Source organism: Setaria italica, chromosome III (genome assembly GCF_000263155.2).
Source record: "Setaria italica strain Yugu1 chromosome III, Setaria_italica_v2.0, whole genome shotgun sequence".
NCBI lineage: Eukaryota > Viridiplantae > Streptophyta > Magnoliopsida > Poales > Poaceae > Setaria > Setaria italica.
The window spans coordinates 12,509,251-12,536,179 of NC_028452.1; the positions used below are offsets into that span (position 1 = coordinate 12,509,251).

The window sequence follows — 26,929 nt, forward strand, 5'->3', positions numbered from 1 at the left end:
GGACTCGACCCCGCAAAGCTCTGGGGCCGCACCCCAGGGGTCGGCGCGGGACACTCCTCGGGAGTTGACGGAGCAGCCGCTGCCAGATGCCCCGGGGTCGGCGTCAGGCTCGGAGGCGAAACGCGCCCGCCGTCCTCGCACTGAGGGAGTGTAAGTGGAAATTCCTTGCGCATCTTATTCCTTCCCCGGCATCGAGCCATTTTTGATGATGTTGTTTGTTGTTTAACAGCGCTGCCCCTCGGGACTTCGTCCCGCTGCTGGCACCGAAGAAAGCGCTACGAGTGACGTCCGCCTCTGCGGGGCAGGCCGCGACCCCGCCGGCAATGAGCGGCAGTGTCACCGGGAAGACCGCGGAGCCTATCGCGGAGGCGGCTTCTGTGGCGGCAACTGAAGGGAGGGCGTCGCAGCCGGGCACAGGGCAGGGTCCGACCCCTGCTCCGCCTTCTGACTCCACGGCTAACCCTGCGAGACAGGGCGTTGCCCCTGGGGTCCCTTCGGCCGGCGAGGTGATAGACCTCGACGATGAGGCGGAGGAGGAGCCTGCGGCTCCAACGGTGACAGCGGAGATGGGGGCAGTTGCCCCAGTGACCGCGATGGAGATGGCGGTGGCAACGGAGCAGGGAAAGTCCACCCCCGCGGCCACGACGGGGACAACGACGGCGGTGGAGGCGGGGGTACCTGCCCCAGGGGCCGCGATGAAGGCGGCGGCGGCGGCGGAAGCGGGGGTGCCTGCCTCGGCGGCCACGACGGAGGCGGGGACGCCTGCCTCAGCGGTCACGACGAAGGCCACGGCGGCGGCGGGAACGGGAACGCCCGCGCCGGCAGCCGCGATGGAGACGGTGGCGGTGGCGGATGGAGCGGGACGCGTCGGCGTCGACGACGGCCGCGACGACTTCGACAGAGACGGCGGTGCATGTGCCGGGGCCGTCGACGAGGCTGGCGGCATCTAGGGCGGTGGCGCCTGCCCCGGCGGCGGCGGCAGGGACGGCGGCGTCGGGGTCGGCCGGAGCGGCCTCCACCCTTGTCTCGATTAATCCCGTTTCCAAGGTGTGGGGTGGGACTACCCTGCGCTGGATGTCTCGTGATGATCCGCAGAGACCCCTCTTCGTGCTGAATGACGCCGAGGAGTGGGGCAAGTGGCAGGCGGTGCAGGGCGGGCTTGCAAATGTCCGCGCTACCCTGTCTTCGACGATGGGGGAGCTGGACGGCGTCGTCATCCCCGGTGGCCAGGTACGGTGTTCTTCCTAGTGGTTATTTTCCTCCCGTCTCTCCGTTACTGAGCATAAATTGTTTTGTAGGCCCTCCAGGAGTGCAGCCGGGGGAAGTCTGATTTCCTCCGGCTCGAGCGGGGGCTCTGGGAATGCTTCTCCGCGGAGAGGCAGCGGACCGGGGAGCTGACCGCGCAGGTCGCCGCCGCTCAGCAAGTCATCGACGACCTGCGCAGGCGCGAGCAGGCGGCGCGGGAGGACGCGCGGCGGTCAGAGGACAAGTTCCAGGCCGTCGTCGAGAAGGCTCGTCTCGATCTCGAGGAGTTCCAGGCTACTGCTGAGAAGGCCCGCAACGATGCCGAAGAGCTTGCACGACTAAAGGGGGACTATGAAGCCCTTCAGAAAACCGTCGAGCGTATCCGGTGCGAGGGGCAGAAGGCTTGGCAGGAGCGGGACTTCGAGGCAACCCGAAAGGCTGAGGCCAAGAAGATAGCGGCCAAGCTTGGGGCGAAGGTCGGTCAGCTCCACATGCAAGTGCAGGGGCTTCAGACCGCTGTGACCCAGGGGCTCGACCGGGAGCGTCAGCTGAAGGCTCAGTCCGAGGGTAAGATTCTTCTCGTTCCTTTGTTTTTGCAGGTTTGTGATGGTTTCTGACTTGAACTTCTGTGGACGGACCTCACAGACGAACTCGCTCGGCTGAGGGAGGTCCTCGATGCGGAGCGCGCCGAGCACGGCAACCAGCGGGATACGGTCCGCGTCGTCTGCGATGGCCTCGGCGTGGTTCATGGGGAGGGGACGAGTTTGTTGGCCGCTCGTGTCCTTGGGACGTACTGGTGGGCTCGCGAGATCGCTCTGGAGGCACTCCATATCGGCATGAGGCGGACCTTCGGCGTCTTCGGTTCCCACTATTCCGGCATCAACTTCGCCAGGATGAGCGGGGGGTACACCTCCGGCTACTCCGAGGCTGAGCTGGACGAGATCGATGCATCGGTGCTCAACCCAGCGGAGGCCTTGGCGAAGCTTCTGGATGATGAAGCCGTCCCGCCCGAAGACCCAAGGACGAGTTAGCTGTATCAGGCTTAGACGCCCCAGAATGTAAATATGTTAGTTAACTTTAAACTTGTTTCTGTGATGGCCGTAGAGGCCTTTTCTATTTATTTGTCGAAAAAAAGTTTTCGATCCTCTTTCTTGTTTTTTGGGTTTGGAAAGTTCAGAGTGCGGGTCGGGCTCGTCAGTAAGCGCTGATGAGCGAAGGCATCGTAGCCGCTGGGGCGTAGGTTTTTTTGCAGTCCGATCAGTCTTGCCTGAGCGTCGTTCGTGCACTCTCTCCTTTTCACACCCAAACGTTTAGGAAGAGGGTCGGTTCGAGAAGAAATGGTGTTTTGAGAAGACGTCAAGTGACTTGGGCCGGAGCCCTTGATAGCCCCCGAGGGATATGCGACCCTGGGGTAGAGCCAGGGTCGGATATCCCTGAGTTCCGCACGAAACTCGAACAAAATCGACTCAAAACTACCCTTTTCCGTGAATTAACAAGTTACAGGGGTATATATGTACAAACTTGGAAACAATAACTAAGGGTAGAAATATCTTAGCTGCTCTATGTTCCAAGCGTTGTTAAAGATCTGTCCATCAGGGGTTACTAGCTTGTACGTGCCTGGCCGTAGTACTCGCGCGACGATGAAGGAGCCTTCCCATGGAGGGGTCAGCTTGTGCCGGCCTCTGTTGTCCTGGACGAGGCGAAGCACCAAGTCGCCGACGTTGAAGGCTCGACCTCGTACCTTACGGTTGTGGTATCGTTGTAAGGCCTGCTGGTACTTGGCCGAGTGCAGCAGGGCCACATCGCGCGCTTCGTCGAGCTGGTCTTGCGCGTCTTTGAGCGATGCCTGGTTCCCCTGTTCATCGTACGCCTTGACCCTCGGCGACTCGTACTCCAGGTCGGTGGGGAGGATTGCCTTGGACCCGTAGAGGATGAAGAACGGGGTGAAGCCATTCGCCCTACTAGGGGTCATCCTCAGACTCCATAGGACCGCGGGGAGCTTCGCAACCCACTGGCCGCCGAACTTTTTGAGGCGGTGAAAGATCCGGGGCTTGAGACCCTAGAGTATCATGCCGTTGGCCTGCTCAACCTGCCCGTTCGTGCGGGGATGCGCCACAGCCGACCAGTCCACGCGGATGTGGTGGTCGTCGCAGAACTGGAGGAACTTCTTCCTGGTGAACTGCGTGTCGTTGTCCGTGATGATGGAGTTGGGGACTCCGAAGCGATGGATGATGTGGGTGAAAAATTGTACCGCCTGCTCGAACTTGATTTGTGCAACCGGTTGTACCTCGATCCACTTTGAGAACTTGTTGACGGCGACAAGTAAGTGGGTGAAGCCCCCAGGCGCCTTCTTGAAAGGTCCGATAAGGTCACCTCCCCAGACCGCGAACGACCACGTGATAGGAATGGTCTGGAGCGCCTGTGCGGGCAGATGGGTTTGGCGCGCGAAGAATTGGCACCCCTCGTAGGTGCGCACCACGTGGGTGGCGTCGGCTACTGCCGTTGGCCAGTAGAAGCCCGGTCGGAAGGCGTTCCCAATGAGGGTTCTTAGCGCGGCGTGGTGGCCGCAGGCCCCGGCATGGATATCCTGAATCAACGCCTTTCCCTGCTCAATCGGGATGCAGTGCTGGAGGATGCTGGTGTGGCTCCGCTTGTAGAGCTCCTGATCGATGATGACCAATGATTTGGCGCGACGTGCAATCCTGCGTGCCTCCATCTGGTTTGTCAGGAGCGTCTCGCGGATGAGGTAGTCGAGGTACGAGGCTCTCCAGTCAGGTGGGGGGTCAGGCCCCTCTGTCGATATTGCATTGATCTCCATGACCTCGGGGTCAGAGGGATCGGCTTCCGGGTCCAGGCCAGATGGAGAGTCGCCGACCTTTCCAGGGTCGGCGTTCCAGTCCGAGACAGGTGGCGCATTGCCGACCTCTCCCGGGTCGGCGCTCGAGTCCGGGGCAGGTGGCGCGTTGCCGACCCTTCCCGGCTCCTTGTAATGGATCGAGGGCTTGTACTCGTCACTGACGAAGATGCCGTCAGGGATGAGCTTTCGGCCGGATGCCGCCTTCGCCAGTTCGACAGCTGCCTCGTTGAAACACCTTGCGACGTGGTTGAGCTCTAGTCTATCGAACTTGTCTTCGAGCTTGCGGACTTCGTTGCAGTAAGCCACCATCTTGGGGTCGTGGCAGCTCCACTCCTTCATGACTTGTTTGACGACTAGCTGAGAGTTGCCTCGGATGTCCAGCTGTCGGATGCCCAGCTCGATGGTGATACGAAGCCCGTTGAGGAGAGCCTCGTATTCAGCAACATTGTTAGATGAAGGAAAGTGGAGGTGGATCATGTACCTCATGCGCACGCCGAGAGGAGAGACGAAGACTAGACCCGCTCCGGCGTGAGCCTTCATCAACGACCCATCGAAGTACATCATCCAGTACTCCTGCTTCTCCGGCGCCGATGGCGTCTGGATCTCCGTCCACTCTGCAACAAAGTCGGCGAGCACTTGGGATTTGATGGCCGTGCGGGAGGCGTAGGTGATGCCCTGGTCCATGAGCTCAAGTGCCCACTTCGCGATCCGTCCCGTGGCGTCTTGATTCCGGATCACTTCACCAAGAGGAAATGACGAGACAACCGTCACGGAATGGGAGGTGAAGTAGTGGCGCAGCTTCCTCTTCGTGATAAGGACGGCGTAGATGAGCTTCTGGATCTACGGGTAGCACGCCTTAGACTCAGATAAGACCTCGCTGACGAAGTACACCGGGCGCTGCACCTTGAGGGCGTGTCCCTCCTCTTCTCGCTCCACCACCAGAGCCGCACTAACCACCTGGGTGGTCACCACGATGTAGAGCGGGAGTGGCTCCCCGTCGGTTGGCGGGACTAGGATCGGGGCCTTCGTCAGGAGGTTCTTGAGCCAGTCAAGCGCCTCCTGGGCCTCGGCGGTCCACTCGAAGCGGTTGGTCTTCTTCAGGAGTCGGTAGAGAGGGAGCCCCCGTTCGCCGAGGCGCGAGATGAAGCGGATCAGGGCCGCCAAACATCCCGTGACGCTCTGAACTCCCTTTATGTTTTGAATCGGCCCCATGTCGCTGATGGCCGCTATTTTCTCTGGATTGGCTTCGATGCCTCGCACGGAGATGATGAAACCTAGTAGCATACACCTCGGAACCCCAAAAATGCACTTTTCAGGGTTGAGCTTGATGCGCTTGTCTCTCAGCCTTTCGAAGGCTAGTTCGAGGTCGGGGATGAGCTGGTTGTCCTTCTTGGACTTGACTACGATGTCATTGATGTAAGCCTCAACGGTTCGCCCGATGAGGTCCCCGAAACACTTAAGCATGCATTGTTAGAACGTAGCCCCCGTGTTTTTGAGGCCGAAAGGCATCTTAACGTAGCAAAAGGGGCCGAAAGGGGTGATGAAAGAGGTCGTGAGCTGGTCTGACTCTTTCATCGTGATTTGATGGTAGCCGGAATATGCGTCAAGGAAGCTAAGGGTTTCGCACCCAGCGGTTGAGTCGACTATCTGATCTATACGTGGCAAAGGAAACGGATCCTTTGGCCACGCCTTGTTGAGACTGGTGTAATCAACACACATCCTCCATTTCCCATTCTTTTTTCGTACAAGAACAGGATTAGCTAGCCACTCAGGGTGGTACACTTCCTTGATGAATCCGGCCGCCAATAGCTTCTGGAGCTCCTCGCCGATGGCCTTGCGCCTCTCCTCGTCGAAGCGACGCAAGCCTTGCTTCACTGGTTTGGAACCGGCCTTGATGTTCAAGGAGTGCTCGGTGACTTCTCTCGGAATGCCGGGCATGTCCGAGGGTTTCCACGTGAAAACATCGCTGTTCGCGCGGAGGAAGTCGACGAGCGCGCTTTCCTATTTGGGAGATAGGGTAGCGCCTATCCGTACGGTTTGGCCGTCGGAGCTGCTGGGGTCGAGGGGGACCTCCTTGACACCTTCGGTGGCTTCGAAGGAGGTGGCAGATTGCTTGGAATCGGGCTGGTCCTCGCGCTCTCCACGAGCTGGACCGCAGGATCCTCCGTGCAGGTGATGGTTGCGGCGTATTCGCAGCATTCTACATCGCACTCGTATGCCTTCTGGAAAGACGTGGCGACGGTGATGACCCCGTTGGGTCCCGGCAGCTTGAGCTTGAGGTAGGTGTAGTTGGGGATAGCCTTGAACTTGGCGTAGCATGGCCGCCCCAAGATGGCGTGGTAGGTTCCACGGAAACCCACCACCTTGAAGGTGAGGATCTCCTTCCTGTAGTTGGAAGGAGTCCCGAAAGTGACGGGTAGGTCGATCTACCCGAGAGGCATCGCCTGTTTCCCCGGCACGATGCCGTGGAACGGCGCCACGCTGGGGCGGAGGCGGGAGCGGTCGAACCCCATGGCATCGAGAGTCTCGGCATAGAGGATGTTGAGGCCGCTGCCTCCGTCCATGAGCACCTTGGTGAGGCGCGTCGTGCCGACGACGGCGTCGACGACAAGCGGGTAGCGTCCTGGCTGCAGGACGCGCCCCGGGTGGTCAGATCAGTCGAAGGTGATGGCGGATCCCAACCAGTCAAGGAAGGCTAGTATAGTAGGCTCAGCCGCGTAGACCTCGTGGCACTCCAGCTTCCGGCGGCGCTTGGAGTCGTAAGCCATCGGCCCACTGAAGATCATGAAGCAGCCATCCACCTTGGGAAAGCCACCTTCCTTCTCCTCGCCGTCCTTCTTCTCCTCGTCGGGCTTCCATCTCCGGTCGCCCTTCACTGGGTTGCCTACAAAATACCTCTTCATGAGGTTGCAGTCTTTGTAGGCGTGCTTCGCAGGGAACTCGTGGTTCGGGCACGGTCCCTTGAGCAGCTTGTCGAAGAAACCGGGGGTGCCCTCTGGGGGCGGCTATCCCCGCTTGCGTTCAACAACGGCCACGAGGGGAGCCTCGCGCCGCTGCTTATTCTTCTTCTTCTGTTGCTGGTTGGAGGTGCCCTCGTCGGCGTCCTCCTCCCGCTTTGCCTTGCCCTTGGAGCGGTCGAAGATTGCCCCGATGGCTTCTTCGCCTGAGGCAAAGCTGGTGGCGATGTTGAGGAGCTCCTCCGTGGTCCGGGAGCCCCTGTGTCCCAGCTCGTGGACAAGGGGCCGGCAGGAAGTTCCTGCCAGGAAAGCACCTATGACGTCGGCGTCTGCGATATTGGAGAGCTTGGTGCGCTTCCTAGAGAAACGTCGGATGTAATCCCGGAGGGACTCGTCTGACCCCTGGCGGCAGCTCTGGAGGTCCCACGAATTGCCAGGGCACATGTAGGTGCCCTGGAAGTTCCCCACGAAAATCTCCTTCAGGTTGTTCCAGTTACAGATGTGACCCGAGGGGATGTGTTCCAGCCAGGCTCGTGCTGAGTCGGCCAGAAAGAGCGGGAGATTGCGGATGATGAACAGGTCATCGTCCGCCCCACCGGCCTGACATGCAAGCCGGTAGTCGCTGAGCCACAGCCCAGGGTTCGTCTCGCCGGAGTACTTGGCCACATTCGTAGGCTGCCTGAAGCGCGCCATGAATGGCGCGTTTAGGATGCGTGCGGAGAAGGCCCTGGGCCCCGCTAGGTCGGGGCTCAAGCTGCGATCTTCTTCGCTGTCGTAGCGGCCACCATGGTGGACGTGATAGCCGCGGTCTACTCCCTCTTCTTTGTTCGTGCGGGAGCGCCTCCACGCGTCCAGAGTGTCGTGGGCGTCACGGACGGGGCCGACGCGCCGGTGAACGGACTGAGCTCCGCCTCCTGCTGGTGGCGGGGTCCGTCGAGCAGGCGCTGCCTAGTTCGCTTTGGGGGAAGGTTGGTGGACAGACTCCCCCCGCCTCTCGGGAGGTGCGGTGGGCGCTGCCCTGCTAGCGTTGTGCCAGCATCGCCGGGATGCGGAGCTCTCCACCTGCTGAACGGCGGCGCACTCGAGCAAGTTGCGCACCTCCTGGTGCGCCTGACGCTCCTCGGGCGTCGCTGGCTCAGGGAGTCGTCGGAGCAGGGTCGCCGCTGCGATGATATTCTGATTGGCGCGGGCAAAGAGCTGGGGACGATCTTCATCCACGCAAATGCGCTGCTGGACATTGCGCGCTCGTTGTCGTGCCCCGCCTTCGTTGCGGGGGCACTCAACCTCCTGGTGGGGCGCCGCACGAGCCGCCGGCTGTCGTGGCCGCATCGGGGCCCTAGCGAGGGCCCTAGTCGTAGCTGCGGCGCGCGGTGGGGGTCATCGTTGGATCCCTCGGAGTGCGCGTCAGCCATGCAGCACTCTCGCGAGGGGTGGTGTCTCCTGTTGCTGGAGCCAACGTCGGAGGTTGTCCTCACAACGCCCACGAGCTCGTTGCTCGCGGGCGGCACGGTCATGGATCGTGCCAGAAGGCGATCGTAGGTCGCCGCGGCATTGCGCAGACCGAAGGGCCACTTCTCCGAAGGGGGCCTGGTGGCGCGCGCCCAGCCGCTCGCCACTATCCCGGCGGTGGAGCCAGAGATGACGGGGGCGAGCGGGCAAGACAAGGAGAGGGATCAGCTCGATCCCCTCCCCCGTGGCGAGGAATTCCAAGTTCCCAAAGCAGACGAGGGAGCCCGGAGCGAAGCTGGCGTCATGGCTGGCCATCTGAAGCTGATGATGTACGCGCAAATGTCCCCTACCTGGCGCGCCAACTGCCGTTGTCAAGATTTGTGGATCAAGACTACGTGTGACGACCGACCCCAAATCTCATGAGTTAATCTTAATCCGAGTCCCTAATCCCCATCTCAGCTTTTCCGAGTTTAAGTACTCAACCTCCAGCCCCGGTTACGACCCCTGAGATCCGACCCCTCTCCGTTTTCCCCCAGTCCCGACCCCGTCGACCCCAACTCACCCCGCCGGATCCTTCTAAGTCTTCCCACAACGCCTCCCTTCAATCTGAGCAGTGGACCAACCGAGACTGACCGGTGGACCCACAAAAAATCTTTTCCACAGATCTCCCGCGGCAGACGCACTCGAGTAGCATGCCCGCTTCAGAGTTTCCCCGCCGCATGGCTCAACTCTTCCGACCCACGCCGCTCCGCCCCGTCGCCGGCCGCGACCGGATGGATATCCGCGCCCCCTTCCCCAATCGCAGCGGAAGCCCTCTGCAACCCTTTCTGCAGCGCCTCACCGCCCGCGCCCATCATCACCCCGCCGGACCCCCGGCTGTAGAGCCCGATGCCTCCCGCCTTTTCCGCCGCCCTTCCACAGTCGCGCTGCCCAGACTGCGCTACGCGACGATTCCTCCGTCGCCAATCCAGACCCCGGCCGCGACAGTCCCTTTCCCGCCTTGTCAGAACAGCGCCCCGACAGTCTATTGCTTTGCGCTCGCCTGCGCAGCCGCAGCCGCCTGTCTTCTCACCTGAGCAACCTCGCTTCTAGCGCCATTTCCCTGGTCACTTCCATCAGATCCACCGCACGACGACGCCCGCCTTCGCCAAATCTCAACCACCGGCAAAACCGCGCCTGCGCCACCCTGTCGCTAGTGCCCAATGACCGACGGTGTCATCCCTGAAGTCCTGCTCCGCCACACCGCTGCTCAATCGCCGCCCCGGCAACGCACTCCATCGTTTCTTCCCGGTCTTCACGCCGCTCCAACCCTCTCACTCTTCCGCGCAGCTATAAAAGGGAATGCCAGAGCTTCGCCGGAGTCCCTTTCGCCATCGCTGCCTTCCCTCCTTGCTCCTCTGTTTCGTGCTCGAGCGCTGCCGCTTAAGTTCCTGAGGAACTCTCCTCTCCACTCAACACCACCTTCCCCAATCCACCCAGCCGCTTGCTCCTCCGCGATGTGCTGGAGCTTGCTTGCTGTCCGCAAGAAGCACCGCCGCCACCGGAGTACCGCCGGACTTCGCCGCTACCCAAGCCCGCTCCTTCCCGATCCCAAAGCTTCACCTATAAACTGAAGGTAAGCTACCGACCCCTCTGTTCGCCCGACCCCTTTTCCGTCTCGTCCGACCCCTCTGTTCGTCCGACCCCTTTTCCGTCTCGTCCGGCCCCTCTGTTCGTCCGACCCCTTTTCCGTCTCGTCCGACCCCACTATTCGTCCGACCCCTTTTCTGTCTCATCCGACCCCTCTGTTTGTCCGACCCTTGGTCTTGTTCTCTATCCACTGAAGCTTGAACCTCCACACTTTTTCCGTAGCTTTTGCTACCAGTTTCTGGGCTAAAAGCTTGCAAGTGTTGCTGTTGAAATAACCGTCTAAGTGCTAACTCTTGCATTTGCATTCGTGTAGAGTTGAATCTCGCCGACGGCATCTACGAACTGCACCCGGTGCAAGAAGACGGAGCAGTAGCTGAGCCGCCGACCGCGGGAGCTGTAGCTGAGCCCTTTGAGGACCAGTTTCCCTCCCCTCCGCTTGAAGGCAAGCCCCGGAGCATGAACCCGTTTTCTCTAAACTTACACATGCCTTCCTTGTTGTATGTGCATTTAAGTGCAGGAATTGTGTGAAACCATAGATGCATGACTTGGTTTCCCTTGATCTGAACACTAGCCGATGAGTCCGAGTAGTGGCATTGCTTAATAGGGCTCGGTAAAAGTCGAGTGATTTCCTGTCACTCGCGAGTTATAGGAGTTGGTTGTTCTTCTTCTGGTTACAACTATAAGGACGATGGACGGGGCAGGGCATGTTGAATCCTTTTGGTGGTCGGTGGATTGCCCTGTCTATCTATATGAAGTTACTAAGGTCGAAAAGTGTTGGTGTTCGTGATCAAGTGTTTGAAGGTACTAATCTCATACCTAGTATGGGATAGGGAAGCCTAGTACCTGATTGAACTAGGGCGTGACTTATACCCCTGCTGTCCCTGGAACAAGGTTCCCATGGTGCATCATGTGGGTGCAAGTGCGGTCATAGTACGGTAGAGACCGGGACTGTGAAGCATTGCATGCCAAGGGAAGTTTGGACCTGAGACGCGCCTGAGAATTGATGGGGACGGCCGACACAGGAAGCGACCGTTGTGGTGCGCGGATGTCGTGAGATTAGGTTCGCCATGCATGGTTAAGAAACTCGAATCGATTCGTCTGCCTCTCACAGTATGAGATTGCTTGATCGCTATGCTACACTGAGTAAAAAGATAGAACATGATGATGCTATGAACCTGATGCTTGTTCTATACTTTGTTGTTGAAAAACTATGGTTGTTTAGAGTAAGTTGCCAACATAGACCGGTTAATGAACTTAGAACTTGAGCTAAAACTTGAAAGCAAGGACCCACTGTAGCGCTTTTGGCAAACCAGCCCCTCGGCCAGAGAGCCTTGCATGTCTAGTTGTGGTGAAGTAGTTTACCACCGGTCGGTTAAGTCTTGTTGAGCTTAGCAGCTCAGCCTTGTTTGTGGCTTTCTTTTCAGGTGAAGTCGCCACTCCCGAGCTTGTTCCTGTTGGCACTTGGCCGCCCCAGCTCCCTCCGGGTTGGACGGTCGAGTGGGATCCCTCCTCGGACGTCGAGGAAGGGGATCACTGATGTCTTGGCTGGCCTCACCAAGGACGTCCGACCCCGGCGAAGTAGCTTCCGCTCGTTTTACCTTCTGTTGTTTTCTTTCAGAACTTGTTAAACTCTGATTTGCAACCAAGTGTGTATCAACTTGTTAATCTTTGGTGGACCTGCTGTATTCTCTGGAACCGCTCACCTTCGTGTGAGTTTGCTAATTCGGTCCTGTTAAGTGGTCAAATCGGATGAAATCTAACGGCACTTCGTGTTAACTTGACTAAGGCATGAGTGTCGCATATTAGGCGACTTAACCGTACCTTAATCAGGCTAATCCGAGGTGGATCCGCCACACTACGGCTAGTAAATTTCTTTTATGCGCGTAAGGCTTCGGATGGTGGCGTGAGAGGACACGGGGTTAGACTGGTTCGGGCAAGGAAAGCCCTACGTCCAGTATGAGGAGTTGCTCGTGTTACTCACGCAAGGTCTGTAGTAGGGGTTACAAACAGGCGAGAGAGGGAGCCGGTCCCAAGTCTCTTGGGTGTGCACTGATGCTCTAGAGGCGAGTGTGTGGGTTCTGTTGGCTTGAGAGTCCTCCTGTCTTAGGGCCCCCGGTTCTCCTTTTATAGCGTAGTGAGAGCTCAAGGTTACAGATGAGCTAGGTGTGAGGAGAAGTAAAGAGATAAGCTAAGTGAAGTAAAGTACAAGGAGAAGGACCAAGTCCCCGGGTCGCCACCTCCTGCTCCGGCCTTCGGCTCCTATCAACGCGTCCACCGGAGGAGGGCGGCCGTCTTTGGATCCTGGCGACGATCTTCCTGGCGACCGCTGCCGCCAAGTGTGATGATGGTGTTTGGTCGTGGCAACTGTGCACGTTAGGAGAGACGGCTAACCCCTGTTGTCCTGCTGGCGGCCCGCGGGACACGGACGTAGCGTCCCTATCGCCGGATAGGCGGGGCGCGAGAACGGGCGGAGCTTTCTCCTGTGCTGGGCGGCGCATGTCATGAGTGCCCTATGGCGAATCAGGGGGTTCCGCGGCCACTGTAGCCTGTGTGGTCGTGGCTACAGTGTTCTGCTCGGGTACTTGTGGCGGGTCACGTCGAGAGGCGCGGGCGCCTTTCTGCGCGCCAGAGCTGCGGTGCATTTATGGCAAGATTAGTGGGGAGCCCACGAGATCCGGGCCCTCGTCCGCCGATCTGCGCCCGAGGCGGATACTTATCTTGTGGGCCCGGATGAGTCCGACCCGCTACGCCCGGGGTCGGGCGAGGCGGAGTCTTGCGGCGAGGGGTCGGGCGCTTCCGACCCTAGGACCGCGGGTCGGGCGAGGCGGAATTATGCCAACGAGGGGTCGGGAGTGTCGTTAATACTTCCCCCAACAAGATTGCAGGGCGCGGAAAGGAACAAAGCGCTTGAGCTTCACTCTTAAAGGCAGAGAGAAAATGCCATAGCTACTACTGTTCAGTTTGAACTTGGTAAAATAGCCGATTTGGTCCCTCTATTTTGCTTTGAGGGTCAAGTTCATCCTCAACTTTCAAATAGACTAATTTAATCCCTCAAATTTCGTTTTTGTTAAATTTGTCCGATATGACACTAGTTATTGACATGAAACTGATGCGAAAAATCTTTTTTACCTTTTTTTTGTTTGCACCACCTCAATATTCACCGGCAGTGCAAAGGTAATTGTCTTTCGATCAACTAACCACAGGGACAATACTAACGAGACAACGCTTGCTCATTTGAACCGATCACAATTATTGCTGCTCATTGACATTGACCTATAATTAAAGAACTCACCCATCGAGACAACGCACTATTCTTCGTCGTTGTATGTAATTCATCATGTATGACTTACATGTGCAAACCAGCAGGCAGCAGCCTTTCCACCACCATTTTCCTGCTCTAGCGCACTCGACTCTCGAGCTAGTAGCTCAATAATCCCAGTTCACTCTTCACACACAGGCTGCTGTAGAAGATCTAGAACCACATGACATAGTAGCTAGCTAGCCGCTTGCTTGTTTCGATCTAAGATCTTGTTTAGTTGCCAAAGTTTGGAGGTGCTAAATTACTGTTACAGCACTGTAGCACACTGTAGCGTTTCGTTTGTATTTGTGAATTATTATCCAAACATTGACTAATTAGGCTCAAAAGATTCGTCTCGCAAAGTACAGCAAAACTGTGCAATTAGTTTTTAATTTCGTCTACATTTAGTACTTCATGCATGTATCGCAAGTTTGATGTGATGGAGAATCTTCTTTTTGCATAGTGCCAAAGTTGGGAGTTGGGGGTGAACTAAACAAGGGCTGATACGAAAAACGATGGTGCTAGCTGCTAGGCTTACTGCTATAACCTTGCTTGTGTCGCTTTGCTCGGTGACATGCGGCCAAGTTGCAAATGTGCAGTTGGAAAGTAGCAAGTGGAAGGAGCTAAGGACAAAAAGGATTTTTCACATTAGTTTGATGCTAATATGAAACACCACATCAGTATGAGGATAAGTTTGATAAAAAATAAAAGTTGAGAGTAAATCGGCCTATCTAAAAGTTGAGAGACTAAATCAGCCTATCCGAAAGTTGAGACCTTAAAGTAAAATTCAGGAACCGTCTATTTTATCATCGAACATCGAACAGTACCTGTACCTCATCGGTAAATCCAACAACTCTTTTAGTGGGCCCCTGACTTGACAAACCCTACTGTCACAGTTCACAGAGTGAGTTCTGGAGACGTAACACCAGTTCAGTGTTATGTTATCATATCGCACGAGCCTCCAGTTCTTCTGCTCGCTTACCAGTTATTATTACCACGCCAGTTCGGCAGGTCCGTCCCTGCCCTGCCGATCAAATCTCAGATCCGACACTACCATGCTGGCGGGATTGATTCTAAGAAGCTAAGCCCAGGCTTATCCTGCCAGCTTATCATACGCGTCCATGATTAGCTAACTTCTTTGGCATGATCTTATCCTGCCAGCTTGCTTCCTTTGGCAGCTTCCTGTCACTGTTGTTCTTGCCAGGTATTTTCACGACTTCTTTTAGACGGCGTTTCGCCGCGGCTTCGGAACAGCTGGGCTTGTTCATTTTCAACACACGCAACGGCAGCTTGGATGCAGAAATGCAGATACAATGACTGCCATTTCGTAACAGGCACGGGGTGCAGTTTTCCCTTCAAGTGCAACTGATGGAGCTGTTGTATATATGCAGCAAAGTCAGCACTGCCATGTATAAGCGATTTCAGTGGCAGGTCTACAACGTGACCAATAAGATTACTATACAGTGCTAAAAGGAGGTTCATTGTCTCCGAAAGTTACAATCGAGAATCAGCGACCAAATGAACGTTCAACCTTGGCGGATCAAATTTGTTGGCTCGCTCAAAACATACTTCGGCAGCTCGTACTTGGCACCTGCGGCAAGAGTTATCGGTTCCAATATTGGTCTTGAACAACTCGTGAAGAAAGAGAAAAATCAAGAATTTGGGAATTATGGCATGCTCACCTCTCTCGTCGTAGCAAAGCGTCATGTCAGGATTTGAAACGATGATCCCAGCACTGTCCACTATGGTTTGTGCAAGGGCTAAATCAGATTCTGCAGCAACTTTAAGAGCATCCCAAATCTCTGGACAAAGAAGCAATAACATATTAATTAAAGTGCCCTTTCATAGTAAAACTGAAAAGTATGGCTTCCAAACTTTAGCCAATGATTGCACAATGAGTTTGAATTTGGTCAGTGTCAACAACTTCTGAAGAACTGATCATCGCACAAACAAAGCATTATTTTTTGGTCCAACTGAACTAAAGGTTAACCACAAAGATAACCTGATAGAAACCAAGCAATCAAGTCAAATTCCCAGTAAGGCTGGGTCCTTATTTGATATGAAGCCAGCACCACAAAATTAAATAAGGGCTCGGTATTATTTCTGCTGAAGAATTAAGCTTGCGTTGAACAACTAGAGTCCAGAGTTTTAAGGATAATAATTGGATAGGTCGAACCAAACATCAGCCAGTTATCATGTAAACATCGAAAAACAAGATAGAAAAAACCAATAACTAGAGACTAGTTAAAAGAAATCAAGTTGCAAGAATCATGCAGCACAAAGTCAACAGAAGAATCAGTTCCGTTCAACTATGTCTAAACAGTTTTAAACATACCTTTTTGGCCACCATAATGCGGAGCCGTGTCCCAGAATTCATCACGCATCTGTTTCAGTTGTGCTGGTGTAATTGGCTGAGTGTGCTTCCAAGCCTTGGGCTTTTTCAGCTTCTTACTGTTCTCTATATTCATGAAAAAATGCTTTAGCGTTCATTTATTGGATAGTTTATCATGTAAAAGAATAAATATTGCTAATAACCTCAAATGAGAGAACTTTCCCATATAACCTATCAAGATATCATGGTGCTACCATGCTAGAATATAAAGCATAATCGGAAAGAAATCTAGATTCAGGAACTGTTGGTAACTGAAGGAATTAATTTTTCTTTTGTTGACTGCAAGACCAACTCGGGACACAATTTTCTTCACAATTATACAAGCCAGATTATGAATGAATGGCTATTTGCAGAACAGGAAAAGAAAAGGGAAAAATTAGTCTTCATTAAATTCTCTGTATGTAGACTGTGACCAAAGTTACCATTTGAACGCACATATCTGATGCGAAAGTTAGGAGGCATCACAATAGCGAAAATTATTCTGTAAGTTTCGAAATGCGAGCGCAAGTACTTGCAGAGAATAGTACCTCTTTTCTGAAATGTGACACTTAATAAAGACGCTTGGAAGGAGATAAGGCACTAGCAATCGAAAATGCAAATTTGCACAATCCATAAAAAAGTTCTTTCGTCTTACGATGAGAATAAACCATCACTTCTTTTCTCTCAAAATCTCATCTTTGCTTTTATTAGGTACAAACAGAATAGCTTTTGTCCTGCTAGAGAATATAACCATCACTTCAGATGCCCTTTTGAACATGATAATGTTATCGACTTACCCCTCCACTAACTAAATACTACCTCCGTGATGCAAGAGTTTCCACTAGTACTCCACTATACTGATAGCCTTACCAGATTTGGACAATTGCATCGATGAGAATCAACAGTTGCAGTAATCCAGTAATCCACCAGAGACAATTTGCTAGATTTCCTGTCGATCAACACTTCTGCTACTGAATTCATTTTTTGAAAGACCAGTAAATTGATGTCTCAAAGCTATGGGATTTAGCGTCGCTTGATCAAGAACCAGAAGAGTAAAGAACAAACGATTTAATCCAACTCCTAGCGACTGCGCCTAGAACAACTCAAATCGATCATAGTACTGAACAATCCACAATCAAAGACCATCAATCAAAAGGGCAAGCACCAAGAAGTTACCATCGACTTTGGGAGTGGATCCAGCGCAGCCCATGGCGACGGCCGATCTGACGCTCATGGAACGGGCGTTCGAGAAGCTTCTGCGAGCGGAGCCGGATCTCGCGGCGGGAGGGGCGGGTGGAGGGGCAAGGCAGAGAGCGGCAGAAGAGCAACTCCAGGGGAGTTGCCAACCAAGCTAAAATTTAGGAGTTAGTAAGAAAATTGTGGTCCAACATAGTTGTTATCTGGCTCTTCATCCCATCTAACTGGACAAACTTACCTTCGCACTTGCGAAAATTTAGGAGGCCTTTGGTAAGTCAATTTGCGTTGCCAAAGTGTAAGTCCCAAGCGTAGTAACTGCTAGAATGGAGAGTGAAAAATGGAAAGGCTGTTATAGTGTGAAATGGAGAGGCTGTTGGAGTGGATAGAGAGTGTATATTTTTAGAGCTAGCTATTAAGATTTGGAGAGTGAGAATATAAAGAGGAATATTTTACCAACATGGAGAATCAAAACAGAGAGCTGAACATGGATAGCGCGTTAAAAATGCTTTTTCCAAGGAGGGAGCAGGAGACGCGAAGCGCATTAGCGGCATGTGAGAGCCTAGTAGGTCTGGGCATTCGATATTACCGAACCGAACTGAACCGAACCAATTCCTTGGTTCTTCGGTTCCTAGGAAAGTCGGTACGTTCTTCCAAAAAATCGGTACCGACGAAGTTCGGTTTCGGTTAGTTCTGAACCGAAGACCAACTCCGACTTTCAAAAAATCAGCGACGCAGTGGTACCGCCGCGCCGGAACTCGGGAGGGTACGCCGGACTCCGGGCGGGGATGCGGCGCTGCGGGAGGTCGCAAGGGGGCGTCGGGACTCCGGGTCTCCAGGAGGGCGCGCCGGTCACCGGAGGACGCAGGAGGGCGCCACGGGAGGACACAGGGGGACGCCACGGGAGGACACAGGGCTGGGGATGCGCCGCGGCTGCCAGCTGGGGACCCTCTGGCCACCACTAGCCCGCTGCGGGGGATGCACCGCGACCCGCGAGTGGGGACTCGTCGGCCGCCACTGCTTTGCCACGGCTGGGGACGCGCCGGCCGCCGGGGATGTGCCGTGGGTGGGAAGGCGACGGGGAGAGGGATGGGACTGTGAGGGGGCAACGCCGCCCGGGAGGGAGAGAGGGAGGGATGCGGCGGCGCCGGCCGAGAGGGAGGGACGGTGCGGGTGAGGCTGAGGAGCTGGGAGGGAGGGGCGACGCCAGTGGGTGAGTCTGAGGAGTTGGAAGCTAGGGTTACGCACTTAGTGGGTCTTATTGGTCCTCGATTCCTCGATAAGTTCGGTTAACCGAGGGGAGGAACCGAATTAACCGAACAAAGTTTGGTTCCTAGAAAATGAGAACCGAATAAGGAACCGAGATTTCGATTCTCGGTAAATCGGCTCGGTGGTTTTCGGTTCTGAGTAAAATTTGCCCAGGGCTAAGCCTAGGCAAAGTGCAAACCAGGAAGGAAAAAAGTCGGCGAGGTGACGTCACCGCGCAGGTGAGGTGCACGGCCACGTCACCTCTGCTCGCTGCCCCACGTAGCCCACTGCCCACCCTACACCAACTTCACGGCGCCACCACGCCTCGCCATGTGTAACTGACGCGTGGGACCCGCAGCGGATCCCCATCGAGGTCCACGCGTCGCCCGCGCCTTCCCCGACCTCTCTTCCTGCACCAACTCCACCGGCCCAGCAGTCACTGCAGTGTGGTCCCCACCGCATAGGCTCTGTCCACACCGGCCCACGACGCTGGCACCCCCTCCCTTCCCGTTTCTTCCTGGCCTGGCGTCTCCTGCCCACCTCCTCTCCGCCATTTCCCTGCGCATCTGGAGTTCGTTGTTCTAAACCCCAAACCCTAGCCGCTGCGCCGCCGGCGCCGTCGCCGCCGCCGCCGCCGCCGCAGCCATGAACGCCTTCCGGTTTCTCGGGGACATGACCCACCTCTTCTCGGTCCTCGTCCTCCTCCTCAAGATCTACGCCACCAAGTCCTGCTCAGGTAAGCCGTAGCTGCGCTAGGGTTTCGGCCTCCCGTTTGGGGGGAGTTTCGCCGCTGACGGATCTGGGCGCCTTCGCTCAGGGGTGTCGAGGAAGACGCAGGAGCTGTACATGTTGGTGTTCGTGGCGAGGTACCTGGACCTCTTCACGGACTACATCTCGCTCTACAACTCGGTGATGAAGGTGGTGTTCATCACCAGCTCGGCGGCGATCGTGTGGTGCATGCGCCGCCACCCGCAGGTGCGGCGAACGTACGACAAGGAGCAGGACACCTTCCGCCATGTGGTGCTCATCGCCGTCGCATTCCTGTTCGCGCTGATATTCAACGAGCGGTTCACCATCCGGGAGGTGATGTCTTCCCTCTATCTGATCTGTCCTGGATTACTCATTGCATTGTTGAATTTATGGTGTCACACTGTTATTACGGGTCCTTGATTTAAGTCATGTTAAATCTGTGTGCTTTGAATGATATCTTCTGATAAAAAAAGAAATATAATAGTTAATTTGTGCACGATTTTGTTACTAGAACTGTAGAAGCCACTACCTCTGTTCGTTTAAGACAAGCAAACTAGTTCATTTTGCTTGTCCTAAACTTAATATATTTAAGAGCAGAGTATTAAACAACTGCAACTAGCATATTTGACAAACTGTTTGCTAGTGATGTCTGATTGCCTGATAGTTCCACAGCCAAATTACCGAGTTTGTCTGGTGGAACCACATCAACAGTTAAATTTGGCAGTTTGATGACCCATCAAATAGGACCATATCTGGTTTCTTACTTTCATGCTAGTCAAAGGCAATCTGTCATAGTTGTATAACGCCTAGCAGTCAGCTGAGAGATTGTATGTGAATGTGACTTGATGTTATTTGCTGATGGTCAAATTTTCAGATTCATCTTGTGATTCGGCATGTTAATCCATTTAATATAGTATCTATGTTAAAGTAAAAAACTTGACAATTAGTTTGCGGAAGGGTATTGCAACCCTAGAATGTAAAATTGTAAAGGGAAGAGCAACTGAACAATGTCCAACTTTTTGAAGTTACACTTATAATTTATTCAACTTACAGTTCTTTGCTCTGTTCACACCCAGGTACATTGATCAGCATCTTACACACTTCTATAAATTTTGTATGGTTACATTGTTTTGTGTCTTCTTTATTTGGAGCTGCCTGTTTTGAGCAAAATATCTTTCCCTATTATCTTTGCTGGGATTATTAACTACTAAAATGTAAGTTAAATGACAACACATTAGAATCCTGTAAATGTCTTAAGTTATTGCATACGCTGAAATGCTACTGATCATTCCAAAAATACATTGACGGAGTATCCTAAAAGGCTAAAATACTGCTCCATTGCAGATATGCTGGGCATTTTCAATCTATTTGGAGGCAGTGGCAATTCTCCCGCAGTTGGTGTTACTCCAGAGAAGCAGAAATGTGGATAACTTGACTGGACAATATGTTTTCTTCCTTGGGTATGATCTTTTTTACTCTCTATAGGCAATTTGCTATTTTCTGAACACACTGCATAACAACGAAAAGACAAATGAACTTACAGCTCACGCCACATTGAACTCTGTCTGATTGTAGTTGTGAAATATATCAGCATTTAATAGTTATACATATCTGCAATAAGTGGCACAAGGTTTTGCGAATAGAATAATTACAGACAATTGCATATAGAAAAGTTTATATATTTTCTTTAGATATGTTTCCATAGCATGACACGGAATTAACAGTTAAATGGCACTCCTGACTTTCTTGATGTAAAGATATGGTCCGACTGCTGCCTATAGAAATATAGAAATGGACAGTTGTGTGCTCTTTGGAGTTCATATTTCAGAGGAAGGGATAGTGTTGGTCAGTGCTGCTCTGTCAGTGTGGCATAAGTAGTAAGTGCAGAATAGTTTTGGAGTTTGGACAGTAATCTTAACCTTTAAGCTAGGACTTCTGAGCTTAACTTTTTAGGCATGCGTTATATGCAATCATTATTTTGTTTCTTTTTTTTACCATATTTGAATTATTCTTGGGCTGTCATTTGTAGTCGATGTGCAGTTTAGCATATTCTTCTTTCCAGGAGACATTTTATAATATATCATATTGCATCATGCGACAAGGAACGAATTCTTTAGAAGATTAAATCTTCTTCACGCTTTTCAGTTCTCTAGCTACTTTGTCTCTTCATAATTACATTACTGGTTTTCTCAGGGCCTACCGTGCATTCTACATTCTAAACTGGATTTACCGTTATTTCACGGAGGGTCACCACAGCAGATGGATCCGTAAGTGGTCACTTTTCTATGGTATAGTGTTTTATTTCACATATTTTTTTCAGAACTGTTGTCCACTAATGGTCTATCTCTTTCAGCTTGGCTTGCGGGTTTGGTGCAAACAGCTCTGTATGCAGATTTCTTTTACTACTATTTCTTAAGGTAAACTGAATGCTATTGTGAATTGTCACATATCATTAATTCAATTCCTTGGCCATTGAATATTTGACAATTCAATGTTGATCGTTGCAGTTGGAAGAACAATGTGAAGCTCGAGTTGCCTGCTTGAGCATGACTTGACGTGACTCAAGTGTTCTAGAAATTAGTTGATTATATGAGCAGGGAGACTTGGTAATGAAGTGAGCAGTTGCAATTGATACCATACCTGGATCTTGCCTGCGAGAATTGATATTTGTGTTTCCCATGGCAAAGTCTATAGAATTCGGAAGCTAACAGTTGCTGCTGCACAGAAGTAGACTAGTCCTTTTTGTACCTGCTACCTTCGCTATGAAAAATCACATACAATTCAGTTGGTCTGTTGTTTGCTCGCCCCGTTTCACTTGCCGTAAACAAAATACATAATTCCAGTCCTCATGCCAGTTTTTGTATAAAACCAATATGTTGTGAACTTCATGCATTTTCTGGTGATTTGCGGTGCCAGAAATTGCTGTCTGGACAGTCAGCTCGCTTCAGTGTGATGTACGTTTACTTGGCTGATCTACTGATTCGATTGCTCTCTTTTCATTGATAACTACCTCCGTCCTTACATAAGGCAGTAATGCAAGTTGCGTGATCGGACGCTGTTGCTCAACTTATGAGATATTACGAAATTTTGACGCGCGGTTATCTGCTGAAGTTATCTACTTGCCATTTTGCCAATACGTTGGAAGATACCATTTGAGAAGAACTGCAATTGCTTTGATCTGGATCGGAGCTCACTGCCAGTCTCAACTATGCAAGGACATGGTCTGAGAAAACATGGAGGTGTATAGGTACCACACATCACATCGCACGTCTTACTGAATCTGGATGCACGTTTTTTCTGCTGAATTTTATCTACTTGTCTGTATTTGCACACCTTAGAAGATCCTCCTGGACCGCAACGTTTTTGTGGTCAGGGGCCAGCTGCCAAATCATGGCTGAATCAGAATCATTTGGCTGCGATGTTCATCGCGTCAACTCCGATGCCCGAACGTTTGAGTGAACATGGCCATGGCGGCACAACTCTTTGCCTCTTCCGTCATCCATTTTCAGCTTAGTTCCCGTAATCAGAAGCATCGATCCGTTCAGCAAATTGAGGGGATATTTGATACCAGGTGCTAAACTTTAGCATAATCATATTGGATGTTCGGATGCTAATCAGAAGGACTTAACATGAGCTAATTAAAAAATTAATTGCACAGATGGAGTTTAATTCGCGAGACGAATTAAAAAATTAATTGCACAGATGGAGTTTAATTCGCGAGACGAATTTATTAAGACTAATTAATCCATCATTAGCAAATGGTTACTGTAACACTACATTATCAAATCATGAACTAATTAGGTTTAATAGATTCGTCTCGCGAATTAGACTCCATCTATGCAATTAGTTTTGTAATTAGATTATGTTTAATATTTCTAATTAGTATCTAAAGTTTAGGGACTGTATCCAAACACCGCCTCCCGTTGTTACGTCTGCCTGCTATGCTGCCACTACGACCAATCTGCCTGCCTTGTGAGCTGCGACTTGTTTGCCTTCCAATCGATTTCATCGAGGTTCATTCGTCGGATGGGCCAAGAAAGTCGTGCGCTAATTTCACCTTGTAGTGTATCAAAGAAAAATAAAAAAAAATCGTGCGCTAATTCGTCGGTTGCTCTGTTACTCCGGGCTTCATCCTTCTCGGCTGCTGTTTTTAAAACCACACGCCACCAGCGCTCTAGTCCACACCAACCCCGAGACGAGAGAGAGGCGAGCGCCCCCAACCCCCCAATCCGCCGGGCACGATGTGCACCCTGGAGCAGCGCGGCCGCGTCTTCGTCCTCACCCTCACGGGCGACGGCGAGCACCGCCTGGGCCACGCCCTCATCTCCTCCCTCCGCTCCGCCGTCGCCTCCGCGGCGGCGGCCGCGGCCGAGGCGGGGCCCGGCGCCGCGCTCGTCACCGTCGGCGAGGGCCGCTTCTTCTCCAACGGGCTCGACATCGGGTGGGCGGGTTCCTCCCGCGCGCGCCTCGGGGAGCTCGTCGCCGCGCTCCGCCCGCTCGCCGCCGACCTCCTCGCACTCCCCATGCCCACGGTCGCCGCCGTCACGGGGCACGCCTCCGCCGGCGGGTTCCTCCTCGCGCTCTGCCACGACTACCGCATCATGCGCGGGGACCGCGGGGTGCTCTACATGAGCGAGGTCGACATCGGCCTCCCGCTCCCGCCCTACTTCGTCGCCGTGCTCCGCGCCAAGATCACCGCCGCTAACGCGCTCCGCGACGTCGTGCTCCGGGGCAAGAAGGTCAGGGCCGCGGAGGGCAAGGAGATGGGCATCGTGGACGCCGTCTACCCCTCCGCGGCCGAGACGGCGGCGGAGGCCTTCAAGTTCGCCGAGCAGCTCGCGGCGAGGAAGTGGGACGGGGGCGTGTACGCCTCCATAAGGATGTCCATGTACCCTGAGGCCTGCAGGTCAGTTGGAATCGTCGAGGAGAGCGATGAGGAGAAGAGGAAGCACTTCGCCTCCAAGCTCTGACGTCGTGATTCGCGTGAGGTCAGTGTTCGCAACTCTGCATCTCTGATGTGGAGTCTTTTGACTTCCCTATAAGCTTGGTGGCTCTGTTGCTGAGCATTGTCAAATCAATAAGGTTAGATGAAAAAAACCCGGCCGGTTTGATCTGTGCTGGTTTCACTGATAACCTGACTGTGCTGTACCTGTACCCAAATCAATTCAGTATACCCCATAGTTTGGATGATGTTGTTGAATTGTAGTAAACATCTGCTTAGTTTCAGCTGCAGTTGTGATCCTTCAGGGCAGCTTGAATTTGGTCACATTTCATCTAAGCTTAGCAGATGTTGTGGATATTGTTCAGCCGGCTTATCAGCTACCAAATATTATTTTCCTCTCACAACAAATCAGCCGTTTCAGCTTTTCAGCCGGCTTATAAGCTGAAGCGAACAGGCCCTATTTGGATTAACCAGCTGTAGATATGTGCAAACGGTGGTGGGTTTAGACACAAAAAATGGAGAAATGACTATTTACTGTTCGTGCCTTTTAGATTTTTGAAATTGTTTGTATGTGCAGATAGTATGAGAATTGATTTGTCAAGTTGGGCTCTAAGAAGGCTTTGATTCATTGTGTGATCTATCATTTTTTTTTGCTGTTCTGGACTCGTGGCTGCTTCTTAGTGAGATCGATCCCTTAAGGAAGACGAAAGATCCATCGAGTCTGAATAACTACTAGTGTGATAAACTTAGAGATTAAGTGGTTTAGCTATTGATACTTGTCAGTATTTTCAATTACATATTTGCGAACGTGATACAGCTAAATTTGTTATCATGATACTGAATTAATGGGCCATAAAATCTTCATGAAGCTGCCCATATTCTCTATTGTGAATTTTATTTGAAGGCGGCCTGCAATTTGCATCACAAAGTAGATGTTCTCATCTTATTTGACTATGCACTTCTCAATAATGCAACATGAGAAACATTCAGTTTAATTTCTGCTTGTTTGGTTGATTGTATAACTGTGATGGACCTAACCGGTTAGTATTTTAGTCTCACCATACTTCAGATAAAAAATCTACCTAGTTTGAGTGTAGTTCTAGTCCTCGAGAGAAGCTTGAATTTTAGTGGGAGTCAGCTGGAGCCAAGCTTAGCGAATGTTGCTAATCGTCTGATGTGAATCAGGCAACTAGCTCTATCTGTACAAAGTTGATCCAACGGTCAATTCAAATACACAGCTATGAAGTTCATGTGAAGTGGGTCTAACTACTGTTTTGGCAGTTAAAAACTAAAAAAGGGGGAGCATTTGATCGTGCCTTTTCATCATGGTCTTAGCTACAACCTTCAACTTGTTCACTTAAGATGTTTGTCTGTTGAGTAGTTTAGCATATGAATTGCTATCCTATGAGCCAGATCCATAAGCATGATACCAAGCCTTTGGTACTTGCATTTGCAACCTTATTGATTTTTTAGGGAAATTTGCATCTATACCACCAATCAAGAGCTGGTATGCAATAATACCATTACACTTTCAAAATCTTTCCATTCAAAACCACTATATTCACCCTCATGGCTTCATTCCTCACTGAAGTTAGCGTCGTTTATTTTGTACCAAAATACCCTCACGTTCATCGTCTCCTATAACTTATCTGCAGTTTACATCATTGTACGATCCAGAATCCACTTTCTTGTGCTCAATTATGAATTTTTAATCATAGCTTATTTACGTTCACAAATCATGTTGTTACAAAAGGTGCCGCCAAAACTCGAACTACCTTCCAGCTTTGTCCATGGTTCTGCTTTTTGATTTGAAATAGGCAATTATGACTCCCATATCTGCCCGGTTTGGAAATCTTACAAACAAACTCTTTTCGAGTTTCTGTCTTTCTGAGCCAGCACTTATTTTTCTTCCTTCTTTTTGCAGGGTTTCTGTGGAAGCACGGAGGTCCCTTCCACGTTCTGTATTGTGCGTCGCCCAACCATTGACGCTATGTATAACTTATGAGGTTGCTTGCTTGGTAGCTGGGAATAAATTTAGGCTCCTCTCCCCACCTTGTTTGAAAAGTTTCAATGTGTCTGCTATGTATAGTATTAAAATAAAGTTAATGTTCAAATGTTGTGCCTGATGCCACGTTATTTCTTTATCCTAGGACGTTGGAAGTTTAGAACTTACGTCGCAAATGCTTCCGTGGCGGGGTTATCTTTAAGGGTCAGCTCTCGTGGGCGCAGCCCGCCTGGATCACCTCCTTTCCAGCTTTGGTTGACTGGAAAATTTTCACGACAGAAAGTCAGTTCTCACGGTCCGCTAATCTCCACCAACAGAAGTGTCGATTGGATCTACCGAGATGAACTTGCACGATCACAGACGACAACGGAGACACGATCTTTGTTGACGAGGTTCGGTCGAAGCCTACATCCTTGAGGCATGACTACGAGCGCTTCTTCTCAATACCGCAACTCCGGTCGCTCTGGGTCCCGGCATCATTACCGCCTCCCCACTGCGAGCCTGTCGCTATATCGTCAGGGTTACAACAGGAGTCCCCACTCATATTTACGAGGAGGCTCAAGTTACAGAGTATGACACGGATTCTACCCTATACTGCTAAATACAACTCAAGTCCCATCGTAACCGGACTCATATGAATATTTGACACAATATCTAACAAACTCCACCTTGACGAATATTCCGCTATCTTGAAGCCGTCACGCGTGAACCTCCGTATACACCGAACTTGAGTTATCACCTTTGCTGTTCTATGGAGAGCTGCCCAAAGAAACATTGCTATCCCCACAATTCTCAACTCTGTGACTCCACTTGCAACTATGCACCCTTCTCTTCTATCACCACAATCTCTGCCAAGCAAAATTAGATTCATCTCTAGCCATAATAGCTAACTAAATCTAACACACCATGCTCCTGCTGACCGCACACATGATACTGATGAGAACCTCACTATCGCTATCCAAGTCACATATAGGAATTGCTACA

The 26,929-nt window shown here is 52.1% G+C and overlaps 3 protein-coding genes across 3 annotated transcripts; 2 read left to right on the forward strand and 1 right to left on the reverse strand.

The window, feature by feature from the left end:
• Positions 1–14,789: 14,789 nt before the first annotated feature.
• On the reverse strand, positions 14,790–17,164 carry LOC101752803 (ubiquitin domain-containing protein 2). The gene is made up of 4 exons (XM_004961363.3): positions 16,983–17,164; positions 15,771–15,893; positions 15,118–15,237; positions 14,790–15,026 (listed from the first exon to the last, which is right to left on the reverse strand). Exons 1-4 carry the CDS (start codon positions 17,038–17,040, stop codon positions 14,962–14,964), a joined length of 366 nt encoding a protein of 121 aa, XP_004961420.1. The 5' UTR covers positions 17,041–17,164; the 3' UTR covers positions 14,790–14,961.
• A 1,591-nt stretch (positions 17,165–18,755) lies between these two features.
• Positions 18,756–21,951, forward strand: LOC101753482 (ER lumen protein-retaining receptor A). Its single transcript, XM_004961364.3, has 6 exons — positions 18,756–18,984; positions 19,066–19,331; positions 20,343–20,458; positions 21,192–21,265; positions 21,352–21,415; positions 21,506–21,951. The coding sequence occupies exons 1-6, from the start codon at positions 18,894–18,896 to the stop codon at positions 21,540–21,542; spliced, it is 648 nt and encodes a 215-aa protein (XP_004961421.1). The 5' UTR covers positions 18,756–18,893; the 3' UTR covers positions 21,543–21,951.
• A 1,213-nt stretch (positions 21,952–23,164) lies between these two features.
• Positions 23,165–26,084, forward strand: LOC101753895 (enoyl-CoA delta isomerase 2, peroxisomal). The gene is made up of 2 exons (XM_004961365.3): positions 23,165–23,986; positions 25,865–26,084. The coding sequence occupies exon 1, from the start codon at positions 23,240–23,242 to the stop codon at positions 23,966–23,968; it is 729 nt and encodes a 242-aa protein (XP_004961422.1). The 5' UTR covers positions 23,165–23,239; the 3' UTR covers positions 23,969–23,986; positions 25,865–26,084.
• The last annotated feature ends 845 nt before the right edge of the window (positions 26,085–26,929 follow it).